This window comes from Haplochromis burtoni, unplaced genomic scaffold (assembly GCF_018398535.1).
Source record: "Haplochromis burtoni strain Fernald_Lab_line unplaced genomic scaffold, NCSU_Asbu1 Contig_239, whole genome shotgun sequence".
NCBI classification, from domain to species: domain Eukaryota; kingdom Metazoa; phylum Chordata; class Actinopteri; order Cichliformes; family Cichlidae; genus Haplochromis; species Haplochromis burtoni.
Genome location: NW_024582600.1, coordinates 832,297 through 858,526, shown reverse-complemented (window position 1 = coordinate 858,526; position 26,230 = coordinate 832,297). Strand labels below are relative to the sequence as shown.

Genomic DNA, 26,230 nt, shown 5'->3' with positions numbered 1-26,230 from the left:
GTTGCTTTTACTGTATATCAATCAATCGCGCTTGTGTGTGGTAACCCTCCTGACTCTGAATGAGCCAAGAATAACCCTAAAGGTTTGTTTCAGTTTAGTGAAAGATCACAGCATGGATTAAACTAAGAACTTTGTTATGGTTAGAACCTGCTTTGTCATAGCTGCAATATTAAACACAGATAAGGTTATGAAAAAGGCTTAATATCAATTTAAAACAGGCAACGAACAAGCCATCAGGTGTTTCAGCCAAATGTTTTCTTGACCCGACCTTTCAACCCAATATAAAGAGATGCATCACCTTACAACCATACGAGGAGAAAGAATTCAGAGTCGGCATGTTTTTCCTTTTTGTTTTTTTAATCGTCACTTGGCAGTTTCAACATTAATCCACTTACAAGCAGGTAAAGCCTGCATTGAGGCTTTAACCGTTGAGGGGAAAAGACGGGCACTTCACCTTCACCGTGATCCATTTACACCCAGCATTACAAGAACCTGACTGGCCATAGTGCGTAACGAAAAGAGTTGAGAAGGTGGGGCACTGCAAACACTTTGGCCCTTCGAGTTGAATTACATTAATTACATCAAAAGGAAGAAAATGAGGCATCAAAAGGACTCCTAAATCAGGCAAAAACGTTACGTGCTTTGGTGGTACTTTGATTACTTTGGCTGCGGCTTGCCTCTTGACTTCAGTGATTAGTCTGGATGAGTGGTTATCGCTTCAGGACCGATCCCAGTTTTTTTAAGACAGCTTGAGTGCAGTTTTCAATTAAGTGCTAACACATGTCATTATTAGTGTGAACACACTGGAATTAGGCCAAACATTTGCCTGGCTTAAGATGCGGGAGAAAAACCTGTCCAATCATGTTCCACTTGAGCCGCTATGAGACAGAGAGAAGAGTTTAGATAGAAAAGCATGAGGATTTGTTTTATTCCATAAACAGAGAGGGAATGACAACCAGCAAGAGAAATTCTCTTTAACAGCAGTAGCACTTGATGGCGTTTTGGAAGAGTATGGGCGAGAAAGAGGAGAGATAGCTGAATAGTTTGGCGTGTGTTGGTGTGTCAGAGCAGAATAAGACGAGATTTAAAAAAAATAAAAAAATAAAAAGCTTCCACAGCTTCATCCATTTATTCTTTTAAAAAAAACTAACCATTTAAAGCTACTGATGGAAGCTTTGGTGGTAAAATGGCATCCACCTAAAGTCTAGCTTCAACCAGAGGCGAGTCGTTCAACGCTCGCTAGTTAGCAGAAGCTACCGTTAAGGGTACCGTTTTCAAACGTCAGCATCACCAAATGGATTGCCAGATGCAACTTGTGAATTAATGTCTTTAGCATTTCATTTACAGGCTGAGGGGAAGAAAAATGTCTCTGTATCCCTGAATCACTGAGCTATTGTCCAGCCTAAAACCAAACACGGCACCCAGAGTGCAACATGGTTCAAGTGCTCCCACCCACCAAACACCAACACCATTCTGGCCACACCTCTTCCTCTTTCTTCTGTTCTTCCCCAGACTTGCAGGGGAGCTTAATAACGATAGTGGTCCGGTTTGAAGGGCCCCTCGGTGGGCAGGCCCAGGTACTTGGCCTGCTTTTCTGTCAGCTTGGTAAGCTTCACTCCCAGTTTATCCAGGTGGGCAGCTGCCACCTCCTCATCCAGCTACAAGCACACAAATAAAGAATAAATGAGCAAAAACATGTTAAATAAAGATTCCAGTTATTTTTCTTTTTTGCCTATTCAGTTTTGGGGGTTTTTGCATTTATCCTTCATGCTTTAATGTCTGCCTGAAAATATTAACAAGCAGAAACTTAGAATTTCAGAAGAGATCATTTTCTTGCAGTGGTTATTTAGTCCCAGAGGTAATTTTTGATCACATCTTAAGATATAATAAATTACTGAATAAAGGTATATAAAATTGCTCTTCACTCAAAAAAAATAAATAAATAAAAATAAATTCTGTTTGAAAATCAATGTCTTTACACATCTAAAGAAATTTGACTTAAGAAAAAAAAAAGATTCTAGTTTAAGTAAATATCTGACATTTCCTATTCATGTCCAACAAAGTGCAAACCAGATACAATGCAAGTGCTGCATAAGCTTAAGCAGTATTATCACAGTGTATGTTCTGACCTTCTTAGGCAGGAAGTAGACTCCCAGAGGGTACTTCGCAGTGTTTGTCCACAACTCAATCTGAGCCAGCACCTACAGTAGAGAGCTTGGATTTAATAAAGACTACAAAACAATTATAATGTTATCACTTTGTTTCAAAGACTTTGTTTCAAAGTTCCAAATGTTAATAGAATTCTAGTGTTACAGATGAAAGTTTACAGCATACATAATATTTTTTCTCTGTAGCATCGCTGACTCAGCCTTAGTACCTGATTGGTGAAGGAGTTGCTCATGACAAATGATGGGTGTCCCATGGCACAGCCCAGGTTAACCAGCCTGCCCTCTGCCAGGACAATGACGTGACGACCGTTCTTCAAACGATAGCGATCAACCTGAGGAGTCGGAGGAGAATCAGCAGCTGTGCAGGGACAGTTTAGACATAGCAGGAGACATCTGCTCATCCTTTGTGTTGTGTAACGTCTCCCTGTCCTCGCTTAGGCTTTACCTGAATATTTAGCCAGCTCCTACAACTACACATGTATCAGGGTGATTAAAAAAATGACAGCTGCAGTACATCTTATGTTAAGCTGTTGGTGGGAATAACTCTGAGTCCCCAATGTGTTTTAGAGTCTCAGTGTAAACCACCACCAGTTTCTTTCTGCCACCTTATGACACAGCTGCAACACCAACAGTTGGACTGTAACGCCTCAAGGGGCAGTAAAAAAAACAAAACAAAAAAAAAAACCTAACTCATATTGGGTTTTGTTTGTTTGTTTGTGTGCTTGTTTTCCATGTGGAGAACTATTTTGGCCACCCCCCTCATGACTAACACACAAAGCAACAGAATACAGAACACTTCAACATTCACCAACATCCTATTAACAGTAATGCCATCTTAATATACATTTTAGTATATACTCTATAACCAAAAACACAGAATTCTCTAGAATCTTTAAGTAGCTGTCATTGTTCTTACCTGAGGCTTGACATTGATCTTCTCAGCAGCATTTTTGTTGAGCCAGCTGACATCAATCTCACAGTCAAAGTGTCCAATATTACAAACAATGGAGTCGTCTTTCATTTGCTCAAAGTGGCTGAAGGTAAACACATTGACTTATAAGCCACTTTTTAAATGTGTAAGAAAACTCAAAAACAATTAAACTGTTTGAAAGACACGAGAGTTGGTCAAACATACTGTCCCATGATTATGTCTTCACAGCCAGTGGTGGTGACAAAGATGTTTCCTTCCTTACAGGCCTCATCCATGGTTGTAACCTCATAACCTGCAAGACAGAGGAGAAAAGCACCGTTTCAATTACAGAAACCTGTTTATTTTAAAGGAAACATATATAATATGCAAGTTTCCCAACAGGTTAAAAATGATTGCTCCCATTATTTAAGTACTGCACAGTTTTGTCATCCTCATCTACCTTCCATAGCAGCCTGAAGGGCATTGATGGGGTCAATCTCAGTGACGATGACACGAGCGCCGAATCCTCGCAGAGCCTGGACACAGCCTTTACCCACATCACCGTAACCTGCCACCACTGCAACTTTACCAGCAATCATCACATCTGTGGCTCGCTTGATACCATCGATCAGACTCTCCCTGCAGCCGTACAGGTTGTCGAACTTACTCTGTGGGTGGGAAACAATGTTATTACATGGAATAAAGAAACTGTTCCAGACTGAAATGAGGCAGAAGAATACAAGCTGACAGGCTGGTGTTATTAACTGAAAATCTAGTTCAAACTCATTCAATTAGCCATATCATCACTGTATACAAAGTAATTCACCTCATAAACAGATAATATTTTACAACTACTCCATTATCTTCAAATCTATAGGATGGAGAAAAATAGATCACCAGATAAATATTCACAAGGTCACACATTTTACAGACCAATTCAATCAGGCATATTTATATTTGCATGAATGAATAAGTCCACTAGGAGGGATGTTTATATTTTTATACATGATAGGCTGGAGATTAAAAAGCTCAGGATTGCTCACCTTGGTGACAGAGTCATTGACGTTGATGGCAGGGATCTTCAGTTCGCTCTTTTTCAACATCTTGTACAGGTTGTGGACACCTGTAGTGGTCTCCTCCGACACGCCACGGATACCTAGAAATACAAAATTGCTTAAAAACCTGGAACTTTATATAAACTTTGACCGTGACGAATAAATCGTGACCACAACTGGTCAGGCACTAGACTTATTATAGATGTTTTCAAGCCACAAAAGAACAGTAACAAATAATGTACATAATAACTAACCTCTAAGTGGTTTGGTGTACCCTGTACATAGTTTATAGATTTTTTTGAGAATTTTGGCCATAACCATAAGCAACTGCTGGCTATCACTGAGAAATTAAGGACACTGCATGGTTATACAAAAACAATACAATCAGTCAGAAGGGATTCACACTTTGAAAGAACATTAGGTTCATTAACATAATGCCGTTTTAAAACAAGACCTGAAACTAGTGAAAGATACCATAAACTCATCTTGAAAGGTCATATATCAAGTGACCAGTAGTCTTTTTTGCATCTTCAAATCCCACCAGCAGGAATGAAAGACATATTTTCCTTTATGTTTTACCATAGAAGTGCAGGATTTTTTTACTGTGGTGAAAAATGAACACACAATGAAGAAAAATGTTCACAAACAACAAATAGAACATTATTGGGACTTTGAGGGTAAAAGTACCTCTCTCAGTTCTTTAGTTGTAAAGCCACTATTATTCTGTATATACATGACAGCTGGATTTTAACAGGATGTTTGGTCATGCAGTACACCTTTATGTGAAACTGTCGGTGGGAATAACTCTGAGTTCCAATGTGTTTTAGAGTCTCAGTGTAAACTACCACCAGTCTCTCTCTGCCACCTTATGACACAGCTGCAACACTAACAGTTGGGCTGCAACGCCTCAAGGGGCAGTAAAACTACATGCATTAAAGTGCAAAAAGAGCTTGAGCCCCCACGCCCCCCTTCCCGTTTTAGCATTTTCCCACTACACTTAAGATAATGGATCATTGACTGGAAACAAGTCTTGCACAATACCAAGAGCAAAACTATTGTTATACCACAAGCAAACAAGTCCAAGGGAGTTCTACATGAAGAACTTAAGAGCTTGGTAAACTTGCATGAAAAATAAGAATGCTTAAAAAAAACAAAAAACAAAAAAACATCAGTGTTCATATTATTAAAATAATGTGTTGCAGCTGCTGTATGCAGTGGCCAAAAGCTCAAAGAAAGATTGATTCATGCAAGATTTCTTAAGAATAATAATAGCAGCTTCATTTTACACCGTGAGTGTAGGTGCATAAAACCAACCTGCCAGCAATTTAGGGTACTTTGTGTGGACCAGGTTGGTGAGGTCTCCTCCATCATCCAGGATCATGTTGAGGGGCTGACCATCTTTGAAGTACAGGGTCTGTTCAATGCACCACACATACTCCTCATCTGTCTCACCCTTCCAGGCATATACTACAGATGGACAGAGATATATTTAGTAAAGTGCTTTATTTCTAAAATTCAGGTGTGTATATTAAAAAGTCCTGGCAGTTTTGTCATTTATTAAAAACAACACATGGTGCTTTGGAAAGCTTATAAGAGCATGTACTTCCTCCTAACTGTCACTTCCAAGATTTAAAAAAATCTAAGATTTAAGAATGCTTGCAGAAAATGAGTCAGTTCTGAGACTAATTATCCAATTCATTTTTCAACTTGTCAGTGTGTGTTACCTGGAATGCCAGCCTTGGCGATGGCAGCAGCAGCGTGATCCTGAGTAGAGAAAATGTTACAGCTCGACCACTGAACCTGAGGAGGAAGAATCTGGGTCAGTTTAGGCACAAAAAATGAAGCTACAATCACACACACTAAACAGGAAATCACCACAATCTATGAAATAAATATTTACATGAACCCAGGTAACCTAGCTGTTGATGAACCTCTGTGCTAATTGATTTTATAAACAACGTGTAAAGTGACATGTTAATAAATAACAGCTTGCTGGCTTTGAGTGCATTTAACTGGTTTTCTGGCAGGATTCTTACTTGGACAGAAATGTGTAGATAACGGAAACCAAAGTCCAACTAAAGCAAGCTACAGCACACTGTGTACTCAACTGTCGGTGGGAATAACCCCGAGTCCCCAATGTGTTTTAGAGTCTCAGTGTAAACCACCACCAGTCTCTCTCTGCCACCTTATGACACAGCTGCAACACTAACAGTTGGGCTGCAACGCCTCAAGGGGCAGTAAATCAGTCACAATGACATGCAATGTCACGCCTGGTGAGAAAATCATTCAGCACATCTAGATAAACTTTAGCAGCATTCGTTGATTTTTAACTTGAGATTTTCCAATCATCACATTCACCCTTTCATAATGTAACATTACATAATAAATCAGGGTAGGTTTTTTGTGCACACAAAACTTGATTTTTCCTGAAGTCAAGTTGTTAGAAATAAACCTTAAGGCTATTACCTTATGAACAAATGTCACTCAATGCTGCCATCTACAGTTCAATACCCTTACTAACAGTTTTAAATATGCAAAGTTGACTGTAAGTCAAGTCACCACCAATGCAGACAGAGTAAAACCAATTCAGGGAAGAAGAAAAAAAAAAGATTGTTATTTGTTCTCTGCTAGGTCTCAGGGTGCAGGTTCTTGCAGGACAAGACCAGTTGTGGTCAGAGAGATAAAACCAAACATGATAACAAGATACCACGGCCTTGAGGCACACAGAGGGGGAGAAAAGCCAGACTCCAGATGGGTTGTACCAATAAATGAATCAATTAATGTGTCCTCTACTCTAGTTGTCTGGAGGGTCTGCACAGTCTTATCGAAAAACAACAAAAAGGATTTTGACAGATCTATATGCATCAACTTTAAAGGGACCTACAGTTTGTTCTCAAAAAGACATTACTATGTCTAAATGCAGAAAGTAAGAGGGCATATGTGCCCTCGCACAATGTAGGCGAAGTTACTGGAAGCTCTCTTGATAAATAAATACTAAAAGGCAGCTTTTAAATGTCACCTCAGCTCCGAGGGCAGTGAGGGTCTCGATGAGAACAGCAGTCTGCAGGGTCATGTGGAGGCAGCCGGCGATACGGGCTCCCTTTAGAGGTTTGGACTGACCGTACATCTCCCTCATCTTCATGAGGCCAGGCATCTCGTTCTCTGCCATGTCGATGGCCTTACGTCCCCATTCAGCCAGGCTGATGTCAGCTAGAAAAGAGACCGCAGGTTGTCAAAAGGAGTACAAAGATAAAACTGATTAATGCAATAAGCTTGTTCTCTGGTCTGGCATTCTCAGGTGGATGTTTTTTTGTCAGGTAAAGCCTCATATATGCATCAGACTTGGTCTGTTTATTCAAGTCCAAAAGTTTAAAACTTGAGTGTTTTTCTTTAAGCAAAACACCTGTTAACATAAATAAATAAAAAATAAAAGACACTCATAACATTCATACATGATTTGTCTGGAGTGTTCCATTTTTCAAAAAGAACTAGTTGGGGGGGAAGGTAAATGCCTAAAACCACATCATCAGGATGTGGTTTTGCAAATCAGCAACTCTGTTATGTTTTAAACTGCAGTTTTACAAGTCTCAAAAAGGCAAATCTAATAGTTTTAATTGTACTGTCCAAAATACTAGCAAAATTGTGTGCAAGTTTAACACCCTGTGCATACCCAGTTTTGTCTGCACAGATTTCTTATATAAAATTGTATAATCTTCTCTTTTCTAATAATCTTGTTGTAGGTGGAGAATTCACATGACCACAGCTGTGACATAACAGATTTGCACTTTTGACGGTTTGTCTCTACACTCCCTTCTTTCATTTTCATAACAGCTGCTGTTGCACAAGTTGGCCACACTGAGGAAATAAAATCATGTCATGAACAGCATGCAATAGGGAAGTGTGATTATCCTTTTCAAATTGGAATGAGCCAAGTAAGCCAGATCTTTACAGAGAGCACGTAAATCTACAAAAAGTCTGTTTGTTCTTGATCCTGTTTCTTTGTTAGCACTTCAGCCTCTTGTTGCTTTGTATGAAGTGCACTTTCAGAACAACCATGTGCCTATATTAATATCAAACCATTCCTACAAAGAGTAGAATGTGTCATGTCATGTACATTACATGTAAAATAAATATGATTTCTGACAACTCAATGCATAAATATTAGGATTCAACAATGAGGTTATTCAAAAGTGGAGCAGTTCTTACACAGAATCTGATACTTGTCTTTGCCACAGACAACAGTAAATTAAATCTTTGGCTTTTGGAGGGTTTTTTTTAATTATTATTTGTTGCTTTTACCATTAAGAAAGCAACTAAATTTTTAAGTGTGTAAAATGTGTGAGGGACAACAACAATGATGGCCAAGTGGCATTAAAATTAAGTTCACTGATTTGTTTTCCCTACAATGCCATCTGCATATTTGAAACCTACCACTAGTTAAGACCTTATTGATGCACCTAATTTTTCTTGCTTTTAGTTTTAGACTTAAATACACAGCAAAAATTCCAGATCTATAAATACATTTTCTGACCACTGTCATAATAATTTAATAACATAAGGCAGCACTACCAGCCTTGCTCTCAGAAACATGCTGCTTTGGCTTGTTACTGTAATCATAGCTGCCGACCCACTACAATAGCCTTCTGGTTAGGGCTGTGCAATAAATCACATTTTAACTTAAAATATAAACAATACATTAATTTTGAATGCTACAACACAAAAACTAGTTTTGCAACAATTCGTTGTTTCAACTATGAATACACCTTTTTACTTGACAATGGCTTCCCCATAAAGGTCATGAATCTATTTTTTCTGTTTAATTATAATTAGTAGTTCAAGGAAATAACTTAAAACGTGCATTTCTTCTTTCATAAGTTTATTAAACTTACCATTTCTCCAAACTTAATGTATGTTTGTAAAAGAATTGTTATTTATGAACAATTACTGACCACAATGACTGTGGTTATGATTTCTTTTTGTAATCAAGCAGCACTTGGGAAGGCAGTGTACAATACAAAAGACAGTACTGATTAAATGCTTGTAGTTAACTACTGATTAACCATTTGTAATTGTACTTGTAGTAAATGAGTGTTATTGCATATATTATTATATCACAAATTAACAGATTCGGCTATTGTGTTAAAACTCTTGACCCTTGGATTGCATGCGGACTTCGTCTCATGCCTATCAATTAGCGGGACATTGCCTAACAGCTTCTGTTTCTAGTCAGCTGCAGAATATCATCCACGACAGGTGTGGTTCACATTTGGTGCATTTCAATAGACCAATTGTCCATTTTCATGGCAGACATAGAAGCACAGTTCAAATTTATTAACAGCTCATTTATAGCAAATTGTGACTGAGAACCACGTCTAATTCGGGAACAAAACTATCAAAACAAACAAGCAAAAAAAAAAACTGTATTCCAATAGAGAGGCCTGACATCAACATTAAGCAAACACCACGTGTAGTGCTTCCGTTACTAGTTTGCAAGTCGCATTCAGTGCAGCATTGTCTATGCCTGTTCTTGTCACTCACGCAGAAACTGGCGGTGAAGCGCAAGTCATCACGGGAGGTGCAGTTTACAAACACAGCTTGAGCCAAGGGTTCTTAGCGACTCCGGTTCCACTGATAGACTACAACTCCCAGAGGCTTTGGGTGAGCTTTCTGTTCACGGAGCAGCCCATGCCCGATGCAAGTATGGCTGTTACATGTCGATTCATTCTCAGAAATGAATCAAAGTATGCTTTATTCACATACCGGGAAAAGGAAATCTAAAAGTTTACTGCTAAAATGACTAAGAAACACCAACAAATTAACTGGACAGCTTGCTAAACTGCGGTAATAACATAACACGTTTCACCACATGCTAGCAAGTTAGCAGTAATAGAGTCCAGAAAGCCCTGCAAAGTCTGGGATAAGTAAAACAAAAATAGTCTTAGGCATATAAAACATTTATTTCGGTATACGGTTGGCTTCTATACTAAATTAAACGCCTATGGGAACCGTTACCCAACCTGCAAACTTAACGCATTACTAGCTAACTAACCGCGAACGTGCTTAGCTTAACTTGATATACAAGTACGGCAGAAACAATAAACATTGACACTGACCAACTTTGTAGGGGACTTTCTCAGACATGGTTGTTTTGTGGTGTTACGTTCCGGTAAGGTTGAGAGAAGCGGCAGCCTGGCCGACGGACAGAGGCAGAGAGGGAGGGACGAAAACATGACGGCTCGGTTTTTATCGTCGAAGCTTCATCCAGGCGAGTTCACTCGACAGGGCGACTACAACGCGCTTCTCTTTTGAACTCCGATTGGTTGCAGCAGCTCCCGCCCCACGCGTAAACGACTTGATTGGGTAACGGGTGATGTGGGACGTCGAGTCAATTGTGAAATGAGGTCTTGAGGCGAGAAGTTTGAGTGTGTAAGCAAGTTCAGGCTGGACTCTGTCGGTGGTTTCCTGGTTTCTAGATAAGTGACAGTGTAAACTACTTTATTCGTGTAATGCCGACTGCGAAAGTTGAATAACATTTTGCACACAGGCAGATGCTTCACGGTTATTCCTACAACTTCAATAGGGTTGTCTTGTAAGTTTTTCCTTTGTTAATAAATATGTTTTTTTTAATTATATAATTTTTGTATTGGGTCAATTTAAGGCTGCATTAACAGCTGAACTCAGTCTCCAAGAACTATGAATTTATGCTTAAGTGGGAAAACAAAGTTGTAGGTTTTTTGGAGGCAAACATATACTATATCGTGGAAGGCCACATAAAATCACAGAGCAGGAAGCTGAGGCACATAGTGCGCAGAGGTCACCAGCTATCTGCAAACTTAATCCCTACAGTCCTCCAAACTTCATGTGGCCTTCAAATTGAAAAACAGTGCATGGAGAGCTTTGTGGAATGGGTCTCTATGAGTGAGTGGCTGCATCCAAGCCTTACATCACTAAGCACAATGCAAACCATTGGGTGCAGTGGTATAGAGCATGCCACCACTAAGACGTGTTCTCTGTAGTGACAAATCATGCTTCTCCGTTCAGAAATCCAATGGATGAGTCTGGGTTTGGTGGTTGCCAGGAGAACTTGTCTGCTTTGTGCCAAGTTTAAAATTTGGTGGAGGGGGGATTATGATGTGTGGTTGTTTTTCAGGAGTTGGTCTCTGCCTCTTAGTTGCAGTGAAAGGAACTTATAATGCTTCAGCATACAAAGACATTTTCATGCTCCCAACTTTGTGGAAACATGTTGAAACAAGAAGGGGTCATCCCTGTTTCAACATGACTGCGCACCAATGCATAAAGCAAGGTCCATAAAGACATAAAGAGCAACTTTGGTGTGGAAGAATTTGACTGGCCTTCACAGACTCCTGACCTGATAAAACCACCTTTGGAATGAATTAGAGCTGTGAACCACACCTTCTGATCCATCTAAATTCACAAATGTACTTTTGTAAGAATGGTCAAAAATCTGTGAAAATACACTCCTAAACCCTGTGGAAAGACTTTCCAGAAGAGTTGAAAGTCTTATGGGTGCAAAGAGTGAGGCGACATTGTATTAAACCCTATGGGTTAAGAATGGGATGTCAATCAAGTTCGTACGAGTGTTAAGGCAGGTAAGTGAATACTTTTGGCAGTGCAGTGTATTTAGCCCACAGGTTTTTCAACTTTTTGGTTTATTCACACAATATTTTATAATATTTAATAATTTTAATTAATATTAAAAAATGTAATATGGTTAGGTAAAAGATGTGTTTTTTAAATGTTTTACTAATGAGATCAAGTGGTCAGTAGGATCATATGTATGCTTTGGTTCCTAAACTTTGACTAGCTTTCAAATCCACCATAGTCCTGACATCTTTGTTGACATTTAAACCCTGCACGCTATGAAAATGTGTGAGATGTTTCCTTTATTCAGTTAATTACACTTTAATTTGAAAATATGTTACTTTCATTGTATCTTGTTGTTCAGGTCTATCTTTTTTTTAAAAACAATATTTTTATTAATTTTAATTTTCACAAACAACCCTTAATTAAATAATATAATATGGTGTACAGTTCACAGCAATAAAAACAAAACAAAAACAAGCAAACTGAACACAGAACACCAGTTCAGATCCATACTAACAATACCTGGGGTCCCAGTAATAATATACAGCATGAGAACTCAAGAAAAACCTTGTAGTTAGACATCAGGTCCCACATAGTTCAAGTACGGTTCTCACACCATAAAGAATTGGTCTGTTTTTGAGTGTAATATACATGTAAGATAACAATATGTCAGGTCAGTGGAGCCACCCAGTGTATTACAGCCTGTAGACTGGATTACCCATAAAGCAAGTTCATACAACCACTCCCAGACAAAACAAGGAGTCAAAAGTGTTTAACCATTTCAATTGCCAAATGCTGCGTGTCAGAGAAAACGGAAACTGCCCGTTAAAAGTAGGGACACTAGTATAGGCTTTCAGACAGTGTCATCAAGTAGGCACTGATAGTCATGCACTTGGTTATTAAGAGGAAAAAGGCCATAGCTGTTCAATCACAGATTGTGCATGGTTCACTAGAGGATATTTGCACAACCAGAGCTGGAGAAGCAGTAATGGAGGACAAACAACTGAGCCATCTTTGTATTGTGAGGAAAACAAATTCCAATAGTGCAGATTAGACCTGATTAAGCAGCTTTTTGCTTATGCGTGCAGAGAATTTGACTGCAGTTTAAAGGTATTTTAGGTCTAGAGTGTGCTGGATTCATACTATACAATATTTGTTTATGATAAGATTTGTCAGTTTAATGTTGTGAGAGCCATACATTTTTGTTCTGACTTGGCAGTGACGTGACAGTATGCACTGGTCTCTAAGCAAGGACCTAAACACCTTCTGTAGCTGATACTATAGTTTTGTTTTGTTCTGGTAACATTTAGTGCATGTCTACAGTCCTGTATAATTTGTTCATGTCATGATATAGGATGTCTGGGATCTCTTGGTATTTGCCTAATGTATAAAACCTTCTTTAAAGAACTATTTAGGTGAATAATTTTCTTCTGTTTTGCACTTTCTTCCTGTGATACATCCAGATATTATGGATGATTCATTTTGCATTTTGAGGCCTGTATAGTAGACGCAGACATGTATAATATAAGGTGACTAGATAACTGGCATATAGAAATACCACTTGATTTCATTAGCTTGTGACTAGATGAGTGGCTTAATAGCTCAAAGAACATGGCTGAGGTTTAATCTTCTAACAGATAACCTTGTGAAAGGAGGCCAACATCTAACTGTCACCTGTATTGTGGGTTGTGTCCAGATCCAATCCGATCCGGTTATCAATGGATATCTCATATTTTCAGTACTGCACCATTAAATGTCTATGACACAGAATAACAGGTGCAAGCATTATAACCCTGGATGTTTTATCTGTTTTTTGGTAATTCACGAGAGAAAACTGTAACATTTAACATAACAAACTTTTGTTTTTTTCAAGTTTCATATCACAAAGTGTGATAATTTATAACATATCAAAAATCTCAGTTTTACCAACATTTTGATACCACGCTCATTTTCTAACCCCAATTCCTTCTGTGTCATTTTGCATCATTTTCCAGTGTAAAGTTCAATTCAATTTACTTTTATTTATACAGTGCCAAATCACAATAACAGCTGCCTCAAGGTGCTTTATATTGTAAGATAGACCCTACAATAATACAACAGAGAAAATCCCAACAATCACAGGACCCCCTATGAGCAAGCGCTTTGGCAACAGTGTGAAGGAAAAACTCCCTTTTAACAGGAACAAACCTCATGCAGACCCAAGGTCAGTGAGCGGTGGCCATCTTCAAATCAAATCAAATCACTTTTATTGTCACATCACATGTTCTGGTACACTGGTACAGCGCATGTGAGTGAAATTCTTGTGTGCACACTACACAAGCAACAGCGGTGTGCAAAATACAAGAAACATAAGGAAAAAAACCAAATATAAGAGCAGGACTGCGACTGGGTGGGGAGAGGGGAGGAAGACATGACAAAAGACATCCTGTGGAAGAGAGCCAGAGATGATCAATAACTAATGATTAAATGCAGAGAGGTGTATAAACACATAGTGAGTGGAAAAAGTGACTGTTGAAGAAATACTCAATGCATCATGGGAATCCCCCAGCAGCTTAGACCTACTGCAGCATAACTAAGGGAAGATTCAAGGTTATTACCTGACCCAGCTTTAGCAAAACGGAAAGTTTTAAGCCTAATCTTAAAAGTATAGACAGTGTTTGTCTGCCAAATCCAAACTGGAAGCTGGTTCCACAGAAGAGGGGCCTGAAAGCTGAAGGCTCTGCCTTCAGTTCTACTTTAAAAAAACTCTAGGAAGCATGAGTAAGCCTGCAGTCTGAGAGCAAAGTGCTCTAATGGGTGATGCAGTACTATAAAGTATATAGATGGAGCCTGAATAATCACAACTTTGTATGTTATGAGCAGGATTTTGAATTCAATTCTGGATTTAACAGGGAGCCACTGAAGAAAGTGCAAATGAAAGAAAGCAGTCATACATATTTGTTTAATGTGCGCATTGAAGGAAACATCCTGGTCAAAAACGACTCCAAGATTCCTCACAGGTAATGGTAATGCCATCCAGAGTAAGCATCTGGCTAGATTTTTAGGACTACATACAATAACCTTAGTTTTATCTGAATTTAGAAGCAGACGGGTTGTTGGTGCTTCTCACTGTCACCCAGCCGTCATGTGTTCCCGGTGGAGAGCTAACGGTGCCTACGCTACCTTTGGCTGCAGCGTTTATAAGGGCCTGGCTAGCTACGGGTTTTTCGAGGGTGCAAAGCCAAGTCTCCAATTCAGTGACCCTGGACTCCAAAGCTGCAAATAGACTATATTTATTACAAGTACATTTGTTGCTAAAGGGGGCTGAGCAGTAACTAAACATCTGACACAAAGACCAGGAAAGTGCAGCAGGGACAGGTGAAGAGGCCATGCTGTTAGCGAGTCACAAAAGAAACAGTGAGTGAACACTGCGAATATAATTAGTGAGTGACTCAACAGAGAGTATGATTTGGATAAAGCAAATGAAGTATGAAAATTAAAAATTAAATTAAAAAACACTATGAAATAAGACATTATCTAGAAGTTTTTAATTGGCTACGCTGACAACCTACACAAAAACAGAACAGGAAGTGACACTCTATCACAGAGAGAGTCAACATAAGTGATATATTTTTATACTTAATAATTTGGAGCCCTCGGTGCAAATTGCTAACATGCAAGTTGCATTTAGGCTCAGGAGTTGATCCCAAATACATCTGTTGCATGCATCTGTGTAAAGGTTTACCTGCATGGTAACTAAAAAGTTAAATATGATTAACACAACATAAATACACTGAAATGGAGTAGAAGGCAGGCAGTGTACTGTGATACATGTACCTCAAACCGTTAATGTACTCATTGTTACTGCAGTCAGGTAAAATGAACAACTTTTGAGGGAAGGCAGGGTCTCCACAGGTTTTAAACATTACAAAACGGGACAGGTTGAAAGATGAAGGGGAAAAATAGAACGGTGACATAAACTCCAGATGTTTGCTGCCTGAGAAATATATAAAAGGTAAACTAATTCCAATACAGCAGTGCAGACACATTGAGTCTCAACTTTATTAAGATAAAATGTATGTAACCTCCCACATAAACAACAGTCATGTTTGTGACATGGAAATTTTTCAATGTCCAACCGTATTTTACAGCCAAGCTGAGCTAAGATGGCTACAGGTCACATTGTGGTTCTAATATTTGAGGTAAACAGAAAAAAATTATATATATATATTATATAAAAATAAACAAAAACAAGCATTGGCATATGCAAGTTTTATTTCCCCAATTTTATTTTATTTTATTTACATGTAAGGATTGGGGTTGACCCATTCTTAAATGCATAACAACTGAGCACTAAAAGTTTCACCTCTTAATTAAAATGTGCAAGTTATGTTTGAATTACAGGAGAAAGCCAGTCATGATCAACCCCAATTTGTACACTGAGAATTCTGTTTCCCCAAGAGAAAGAAGGAGATGTAGCTGCAGCTATAAGTCAAGGGACAAGTGAGCAGAACTTCCTTATGTCACATTTGTAATCAAGATGACCAACATGGAACAGATGCACCCCATGCTTGTCACACAGTGCTGAAATATCAATTCGTACTACAGGAGAGTTTAAATGGGGTGGGGGGTGGGAATGTACCTCACCATCTTAATTTGACTAAAGAGGTCACTGTGTCAAGTCTCAAAAAACATCACACTCACACATCATCTTTAAATTCAACCAGTGTAGGACTTCAGATATAGTCACTGTGAAACCACAGACAGTACAAGGTATCAGGCACAAACGGATCCAAGTTGTTGTAGTGTGCCCTCTGGCAGCTTTACTGGAGTAACAAGTTGACTGCATATTTCTGAATGACTGGTCATGAAGTTAGAGCAGCCTTATGTGTGCTTTTTCAGAATGAAGACCAGACTAAGCAGAAGCAGCAGAAGCTTTGGTGTCCTGAATATTGGTCATTATTACGGGCGTAGCTACTAATTTGTAAGACTGAGGAAATATAAAGAGTGCTTATGAGAACTGAATGGATTCAACTGCAGTTTGGCAAGTTGGAACTTGTTGTAGGGCTGACTGATCTGATTAACTGGTTTTACTGTTACTGCTATCACTGGGTGATCTGTACCATTCGCCCTGCATGTTTGGCCCTCAGTACCCAGTTTGCTTGATTATCAAGCTCAGGCATGATTTATTTTAGTGTGTCCCAACCAGCTTAGAGGTGTAAACATCTGGTTTGATTCTTACTGTGCACGAGCACACAACTCAAATGCTTTCAACATCAGCCATGTCCCTGGAGCACATATGACACATTGTCCTTTCTCATGCCCCAGCTGAAAAAGCCACAAAGCAAACAGAACCAAAGATGCAATAGTGTTATGAAAGACTGCTTTCGTTGGATACAAGCAATGACATCAAGCTAAGAGAGTATAGGATAAAACAAAAAACAGAGATGGAAAGTAGTGGAGTAAAATATGAGCAGCAGCAAAAAAAAAAAAAAAAAAGAAGCAGCAAAAAAAGGTAGAAGGTCTGAAGCTGAAGTCAGATTTCATTTTGGACCCATGAGACGCCTGGAATGAGGTCTGGAGAGAAAAGCAGCAAAAAAAAAAAAAAAAAAAAGAAGCAGCATAAACTGGGTAGCACTAGCAGTAAATCATGCTTGGTAGCTTATGACCTCTAAAGGGCTTTTTTTTTTCCTTCTTTTTTTTTTTTGGTGGTGGTGGTGGGGTGTTCACCACATGCCGTTATTAGTAGGATGCAACTGATTAGATGACCCAGATGTTTTTCTTATTACACTTCAGCAGACAGAGGGACGAAGACATCAAATCTAGGATCCTTCCATTAAAGGATTTAATGTAGTTTACGACAGTAGCAGGTCTGTAATTTCACAGTGACGTTTAATGAGAAAGGCCTACACGTTTTAACTTTTCTGCTGCTTTTGGTAGCAGCAGCAATGGCTTGCTGTCATCTTTGTAGAAGAGCTGAGAGATGACGATGCAGGAAGCAGAAAAATTATTTATTGTCTTTTTTTTCACCCCCAAAATGTGTTGAATTTTCACATTCGAAACAAGCCTTTAAGCCTGTTACTCCACACACCCTCCCAAAAAGTATGCACCCAAATGCTCATACACAATCTTTGATACATAACCACAGGCTGCTGGACATGAAGTTATTTCTCCCTCTATGCCCTTTAGAAAAAGAGGAGTGCACAGCTGGAGCAAAGAGATTCATTCTGTAACATTAAACTGAGAAAAAAAAAAAAAAGCCTGGGTTCATTTCTTTTGAAGTCATAAAAATATGTGCACAAGTGCATACTTCAAAGTTGGGGTATGGTTAGATATTGGGAAGTAGGCTTTAAGACAGAGCAGCATGCCAGCAGCCAGCTCAGCAGCCCAGAGTCCCTATCTCTCTTCCAGATGCCTGGGATCAGTCTGGTAGCAGGGAGAAGGCCACTAGCTAGCTAGCAGGGCGAGCCAGCTCAGTTAGCCGCCCAGGCCTCGAGGTCTGCCATCTCGTCCTCGTCTTCTTCCACCTTCTTTTTGGCTAAAAAGGAAAAAAGAAAAACAATATTCAATTTTAATTTGAAAAAAAAGTATATTTTAGTCAAATGGATGGTGCACTAAACTGAACTAAAACTAGTTTTGCTTTTTTATGTGCCATTATACCTGGTTTGGATGGAAGTGATGTAGACGGTACACTGGGTAGATTTTCTGTGCCTCCAATCTCGAGAAGATTTTTGTCCAGCTCTTCCTGTTCCAGCTCCTCCAGCTCAGCCATGAGTTCATCCTAAACAGAGAAAAGAACAAAATGAATCAATTTATGTAGATCAAAAATAACTAGACAGAAGCCATTTAGTAAGATAGCAGATGTAAGATATGTATATATATTTGCTTTACAAATCATTTAAGATCTCAGTTTTATTTTCTAAAAACCAGTAACTATCAGCAGTGGCTCCAACTCACTGCTTAAATGAGGCAGCAACTACAGAGACATTATAGGAAAGAGGCAAGTCACTCACTGTGTAGTCACATTGTCACAGTAAAAATGCAAGTAAGTGTGTTTTGACTTTTTTTATTAATGTTTTCATGGGACACTGTATCTATAATTACTGTAACATTCGTTTGAAAGAAAAATCTAAAACATCAGCTAAATTTAGGCTTTTAGTTTCTGTAGGCCTCATGTTTTTTGTTGTTTGTTTTTTGTTTTGCTCTCACCTCATCATAGTCTTCCCCAAAGCCAACTGGTCTAGAGATCACATCTGAGATTTCTTGGGCAACCTCCTGTTGTTCTGTGATTTCTGCCATCAAATCGTCTACTTTGTCAATGTCCCTGTGAAACAGGCGAGTCAAAGGTGGCATGTAAATGTTAGTAAATATAATATAATTATACATTCTACCACCATGTAGCCGCTAATAATAGAAAAAGAACTAAATTTACACTGCCAAGTACAACTCAGACACACTTTTTACTATAAATTAATCTGAGGGCACAAATTTGAAGAAAAGGGAAAAAGGAGGAATTATTGAAGGGAACAAAGAGGGGGAAGCAAATTGGAGAAATAAAGTCTCATGACAGAACATACGGGGAAAAGTAAAAAAAAATAAAAATAAAGAAGTAACAGAAATCCTGTGGCAAATAAAAGCTAGAACAACAGTTAAAAAAATGGGGGAAAAAATGATGAAATAACAAAAGACTCTTTTGAGATACTGCCAGAACTTCTCTCATACATGTTTTCGTGTGCGGCCTTCATTGCTTTAGCTGCAAAGCCCATGTTCTTGAGCACTTCTGTGTTAGTGTTGGCATTCTCCAGAGCTTCCCTCTGGAACTCAATTGTGGACAAGGTTCCGTCAATCTGAGCCAGCTGCTTCTCGTAACGCTTTTTCCTCTTCAAGGCCTGTAGAGCCGCTGGACAGGCAAAAACAAGAAGGGGAAAATAAACTTCGTTTAGAAAGCAGCACAAATGCTCACCAGTATTCTATTCTTTTTTTTTTAAATTAAAAAACAAACGAAAAGTACAAAACACATAAATGTTGCTTATTTGCCAAATACTACTGTGCAGGCCTTTTTTTCTTCCTATACACAACTGATCATGAATCACAAATGGGATCGATAAGCAGAGTCACTATTGGCTAATCGGTATCATTGAAACCTTATCACCATCCCATGACATTCAACATTACAATCAACCACGCAGCAGCAAAGCTTGCTTTGTGCTGAAGTGCAGTAAATGGTTTCATGCTGTCATCACGAAACAAGACTCAAACGGATAAAATCCTGTTTCAGCCAAATCTCTGCATGAAGTCACAACATGCTTCAGTCAGACTTTTTAGGTTTGTAACTCACTGAATTTCAACAAGTCCTCCAGCTCATCAAACTCAGTTGGAAAGTACAACATTTGGAAATCCGGTGATGGTTCTTTGATTAGCTGAGAGTAGAGCAGGGCGATATGACCAAAAATATTTATCACGGTATGCATTTGAAAATTTGCGATAACGATATAACTGACGATATAATTGACAAAATACTTTACAACTCCACAACTTTATTAGTGCAAAAAACCCCATCAATGTATTTTTACTTAAACAAACAGCTGTTTTTTATGTGCATTAAAGTTATATAAAAATGTAACAGTGCAAATTCCTTGCTGACAGTTTAACCAAAAGGCATTTCCAGTGGAAATTGGCCGACATATCCTCAGCATAACCATGTATAATATCCACAAAACTTAAAAAGAGGTTACACACACACACACAATACGGTAACATTATGTTAACATTAACATTATGTACTACTCGCGGAGTACGTATCACTCCGCGAGGCGCCTGCCTACGATAGCCGTAATGCTCCGACAATCCATCAAGCGGTGCGGCTTCGTGGCTTAGCAAAGTCGTACTGAAACATTTGACAGAACTTCGAGCGCCGTGTACATAAAATCATTTCGAGGTCAGTAAACACAACCAGAATTTATACATAAGGCACACGGGATTATAAGGGACACTGTCGATTTTCAGAAAAATCAAAGGCTTGATTTTAAGTGTGCCGTATTTTCCAAAAAACACGGTAATAACGACGGCCCGCTAGCATGCGCTACCAAAAATAGTGCTTTGTTGTGTATCTGATGGACAAAAGCTAAACCAGTTCCACACCACTCAAGTTGGAGCATTTTTACAAACCAGTTCTGGTTCATCCGTTTCATTTAACGATCCGCTTTCGCGCTTCTCATTCTGCGTCACCGTCATGTGCGTTTGTAAACATAGGCACTGCACATGCGCGTTTTACTCATATTCTATCGCGATATTTCATTTTCCTATCGTTGCCCAAAATTACACCGGTATTCCCATGAACGGTATGATATAGCCCAGCCCTGGCTGAGAGGATTTTAAAAAAAAAAAATACATTTATGTGTGTGACTATAAATGTGTATTTTGGTTCCTGTGTTCTTCAAGGGAGTGGGGGTTAAATACAAACAAACAAACAAACAAACAAACAAACACTACAGCCACACACCTATACTGGGAATTCCCCTTAGGTGCTTACATAGGAAATCACCTTAACAATGGATCAAGTGAAACTTACAACTGACTCAAATCTGCTGAGTCACAAGGAACTAAGAAAAGACGTCAAAAAATTTCAGGACCTTTTTTTCCAAGTGCATATCAAATTGAACTGCACTTGCAGTGGAAAAACAAAACATCCACATGAAAAGCACACTCAGCAGTAAACACATTCATATCAATTCAAAATGTTGAACAAAGTTGTCCAAATGTGTTTATTACTTACACAACAAAACTGAAATGTTGCTGTTGCACAATTACAGCAGGTTTAACACATATTACACCTCAGTTTGATCTCAAAAACTGGTGATCACAGATTTGTGAAATCTGAAAGAGGTCCTGCACTATTTTATAAATATAAATTGAATGAATGAGTGATTTAATTATTGAAATACTAAGGGCCTTTCCAAGACCCTTAAAATTATAATTAATGTCAAACAACCTTAAAATTATTGAGTATATTCAGACTTTTTGAACAAACTACAACTGATGCAAAGTAGAATAATCCCTATAATGGAAAGGATTTGAGATTTTCTTTGTAACACATTACAAAATTAATAATTTAAAAAACTATTCAAGATTTCTGCCCATGTATTGCAAGGCAGGAAGCATGATGGTAATTCATCTTCTTCCCAACTTTAGCTAATATATCGAATTAGTCTATTTTTCATTGTTATTAGTAATTTCATATTTAGTCATAGTATATCCTAAGTAAATATAATCATATTGCTGCTATATTACATTATAAGGAACCATATAAACAGGAAAAACTGAAAATAAGCCCTTTCTTCTTAGCATTTTTTCATTTCTGAGCTAAATAATAATGACAACAATAACATCAATATTGGACAATTTCTAAGACATGCTAAATGTTCCTCTAAATAGCAGAAGATAACCACAGTAATAGGTCAAAATGTCCACATATGAGAATGTTTAGGTTAAAACCATTAGTCTTTCTATCACCTGTATAATTCTATTCTTGGTCACATTGCCCAGGAAAAAAAGGGCCTCCGATACCTTGGATATACATCTTAAATTAAAGTTATGCATACAAAATAAAACAGTAATTAGTACAATACTCAAGATTTAGCACAATACCAACATTTTCATATATTTCTCATAGAATCAATTCTAACAGTAATCGGTGATTCCAAAAAAATCAAATTTACCCCACAATAACTTTAAATGTCAAGGTAATTGCTTGGTCTGTGACCAAAACTCTCTAAACTAATGACATTCCTGTCAGCTGCAGGTATAGTTTGTTCCGGCGCTAGTTCACAATTCTTGATTTGTCATTATTAAACTGCTTGTTTCTTTTTGTGGTTTGAGAGTGAGGACGAAGTGGGTTGGTTGACGAATGAACTGTTAAAGGGTTAAGAACATTTGAATTTTTCTTCAACACAACAATGAGAGAAATGTAAGAGGCTTCGAAGAACACAACTTTGTTTTGTGGAAAATAAAAACAAATGACAAAAATGTAAAAATGTGATAAGAGAACTGGTCAAGACATATGAATTTGAGCAAACATTATTATTTAACTCCAGAAGTGCACCTATGACACATTAAGGTGTGGTTTGTTTCTAAGGTTACGTGACCACTGTTTCTACGGTAGCACATTTACATACCACAGCCAAATATGATAGAGGCGGGGCTGGTGTCTAGATACTTTTAATCGTTGTTTCACAATAAAAGAAAAAGGGAAAAATACCTGTTACCTTTACAGCTTTACTACTTAACTTACAGATTAGAGTAGATGAAGGCTCTGCTTAAAGGGGGATATTTCTTGCATATTCCTTAATAAATGCACTGGGAGTGTAAATCAGTCAACATACTTTAAAACCATATAACTGTTAATGTGACAATTTAGTTTTATGGGCTCTTTTGCATGAGATACACTTTGATGATGATGATAATGATGGGTAGTAATCTAGATTTAGAAGTTTATGCAAAATGTGAATGTAAAATTTCCTCACTTTTGGGGGAAAAAAATGGGAGAGGACAGCTTCATAGCAAGACAGGAACTATTCATAGTATGCAATCAAATTATGAAAGTTTGAATACAAAAATTGATTATATGACACACAGACAGCAAGGCTACATTTTACAGGAACATTTCACCACCTGTCCACCTCTTTTCTTTGAAAAGCCTGTCAATTATAATCCACTAAACCTTGCTTCGTGGCCACAGCTGCCATATACCACCAACACACACACACATCCACACACATGCACACCTTTAGCAATCTACTTTGTGCCTAGCCTTTTCCACTAGCAGCCAGACAGCAGCTGACAGTTTCCATTTGATCAGATTATATCAGCAGCCGGACCTATTCCTAGACTGATAACATCATTAGCCAACATCACACAAATCATTATCACATTATGTGGGTTGCAGAAATGCATTCAGACTCCATGTTTCAGTCTCAGAGGTCGCTCTAATTGGGTGACGTTTTGCTTTTCCTGCCACTCTGCTCCTTTTTAGCGACCATCAGCAGTCTTCATGCAACAAGTACAATGTCGAGTCCATTTTGGTCTATGGCTACTTCAATGAAAAAACATAAGTGTCCGTGTGAAAAGCGACATCCTGAGTATTATAGACGAGACGTGGTGAATTAAATCACTAATTCTTCAGTAATGTTAATAGGTAGAAACATCCATTTAGTGGTAGGCTGCCAGTAAACCAAATAAAGAAGTAATAGAAAGTAGAAAATGTGGAAGAAAAAGTCTGAGGTCCTCCTTGAAGTACAGTAAAAAAAAAAAAAAAAGTAAAACCAAGCAGTGAAAACAGTGACCATGAATCTTGCAGCTGCCAAGATTACTGCAGGGTTGGTATATTGTCATGAGGAATTTATGTATTGTGTATAATCAGTCACCCCAAAGATAGACGGAGGCTGACTTATGGGATGAACTATGTTGAAAATCAGGTTTTGGAGATGGAAAGATTTTTCCGATTTAGATCACACTAAGACTTTAAAAATTACTTTTAGGTGACAAGCTCACAGTGATAGTAACTAGTGTTAAGCCAATAGTCTACTTTCTGTATTTGCAAGCATGTAAGGATCTGCTTGGGTCTTTGCGCCATGACAGTCAGATCAACCTGTCATTTGTCTAACTGTTCTACTGCTACTCAGTTTAGCAGGCACACATGTGGCTGACACAGTTTAAGTGTAATGGCTGCACAGACATTCACTCACTCACTAATAATTCTGTCCTTCAAATATGTATCCATTTGATATACTTATTTAAAATCACAGTATAAATTTACAAAACTGTGAAAAGTCCAAGTCTGTCACTGTAATAGGAAGGTTACAGAGAAGATAAAGATACTAGTCTTAAAAAAATGTAATGTATTTAAAATGCGGATAGAACTTAAACTGTAACAGCGCATACTGCGGTATGGGAATGAATCTATGACTGACAATGCGCTTTATATGGTTACATGCCCAAGACTGAAGGGTAATATACTGTAGATTAAAAAAGGACACAGGGCTAAGAAAAAAAAATGGACAGAAATTAATTGTAAGGTATGCCCTGTTCCAAAAACAGCTCCAGGCAAAGCTTCCATTTTATAAGATAAACCCAAAGTTTGGTGTTATTAAGCAGTTGTTTTAAAAAAAAAAAGACACTGTCTGTCAAGAGAAAACAATATGAATGTTAGGTTTTGTAAATATTTAGAACAATACCTGGATATATATGCATGCAAACTTAGTTACGCTCATAAACATCAGTTTAATCTTTGGCTGCCTGAGTCTTCGAACCTAAACGTTACAAACTTTTTGTCTCTTGCTTATTTCATTCCTTAAAGTTTTTTTCTCCCCTTCAGTTGTTTTATACGTGCCAGCCAAAAACTAGACATTTAAATATGGAGTCTTGTAGCCGGGTGGACAGACTTGTTTCAGGTAAGCAGCGTGTCAACTAACAACTTCCCTCTTCCTTCTGTTGAGTTAGCCTCAGGCTAACTAAGAAACTAACTAGCCGTTCTGACAATTTCATTAAATCCGACGCAGTTTACGAGCTTTTCCTCACCTCGTTTGTTTTTCGTGCCGTTTTTCTTCGCCGTCACGAGCTCCTGTTCAATTTTCTTCTCTAGGAAATCCTGTTTTTTGGCCAACATCTCCTCGGTCTCTCTGAGTCGCTGAATAGCCTCTTGGGGTGTCGGCGCTTTCCCACCCTTACCCCCGCTTCCGAATATCTTGCCAAATAGCGACATGTTTCTAGCTTAAATGTAAACTTTAACTGGTGGGTTAACCGTAGATAAAGTCCGCTGACTTTCTGATACAACACAGGTAAAAAAATAAAATGTGCGTCCCTCCCTGTTGCCGAGGCTGTTGTTGTTTTTGTCTCTTCCGCTTTCAAAGCAGGCCTCGTGATGTCATTACGTCAGCGTGACTCATGCGTGGAACTATGGGGAATTTCGCAGTTGAGCAAACTAATAAATGCTCATTGTGGTTATTACCAGTCAGACGTTACATAACCTGTTTTAAAACACTGTAATTGGAAAAGAGTGGTTAACATATAGAGACAGGGAGTCATTCAGAATCAGATTCACATTTATGGGCAATTTAAAATCATCAGTTAGCCTAACATGTAGGTCTTTGGACCGAGAGAGGAATCCAAAGTACTCAGAAAGAGCCGATGGAGTAGTAAGAAAATCAAAACACAAGAAAAATTTCGTTCCGTCTCATTACTTCTGGTAATATTGGCTAATTTTGTAGTTACAGTATTCTGCCTTTGCGGGGCAGTATTGTGACACAGGTGCAGATTTATCAGTGATTTTATGTTAGTCATTTTATGTTTTTGATGCTATTGCAACTTGTCAACACAAGAGGGAGTAGTAACGCTACTTGGCACTGTCTCAACAGCCACTTAATCAAGGTTCAGTGGTGCTCAGGTGTGATGAGATGGGACAGAGGCAGGCAAACGTTTCTTTTTCTTTTTTTTCTTTTTCTTTTTTTTTTTTTTTT

The 26,230-nt window shown here is 38.4% G+C and overlaps 2 protein-coding genes and 3 non-coding genes across 5 annotated transcripts; all 5 read right to left on the bottom strand.

Moving 5' to 3' along the window:
- Positions 1-336: 336 nt before the first annotated feature.
- ahcy (adenosylhomocysteinase) lies at positions 337-10,398 on the bottom strand. The gene is made up of 11 exons (XM_005938054.3): positions 10,247-10,398; positions 7,153-7,343; positions 5,858-5,933; positions 5,448-5,600; positions 4,122-4,234; positions 3,539-3,746; positions 3,304-3,391; positions 3,085-3,202; positions 2,378-2,500; positions 2,130-2,201; positions 337-1,658 (listed from the first exon to the last, which is right to left on the bottom strand). The coding sequence occupies exons 1-11, from the start codon at positions 10,272-10,274 to the stop codon at positions 1,527-1,529; spliced, it is 1,302 nt and encodes a 433-aa protein (XP_005938116.1). The 5' UTR covers positions 10,275-10,398; the 3' UTR covers positions 337-1,526.
- LOC121815567 lies at positions 2,695-2,827 on the bottom strand. The gene has a single exon (XR_006055186.1). It is a non-coding gene; the product is annotated as a small nucleolar RNA SNORA17 (small nucleolar RNA).
- Positions 4,921-5,052, bottom strand: LOC121815568. The gene has a single exon (XR_006055187.1). It is a non-coding gene; the product is annotated as a small nucleolar RNA SNORA17 (small nucleolar RNA).
- On the bottom strand, positions 6,240-6,372 carry LOC121815569. The gene has a single exon (XR_006055188.1). It is a non-coding gene; the product is annotated as a small nucleolar RNA SNORA17 (small nucleolar RNA).
- Positions 10,399-17,964: 7,566 nt separating the features above from the next.
- chmp4ba (charged multivesicular body protein 4Ba) lies at positions 17,965-25,641 on the bottom strand. The gene is made up of 5 exons (XM_005938055.3): positions 25,293-25,641; positions 19,440-19,617; positions 18,927-19,041; positions 18,378-18,498; positions 17,965-18,255 (listed from the first exon to the last, which is right to left on the bottom strand). The coding sequence occupies exons 1-5, from the start codon at positions 25,474-25,476 to the stop codon at positions 18,191-18,193; spliced, it is 663 nt and encodes a 220-aa protein (XP_005938117.1). The 5' UTR covers positions 25,477-25,641; the 3' UTR covers positions 17,965-18,190.
- Positions 25,642-26,230: the final 589 nt, after the last annotated feature.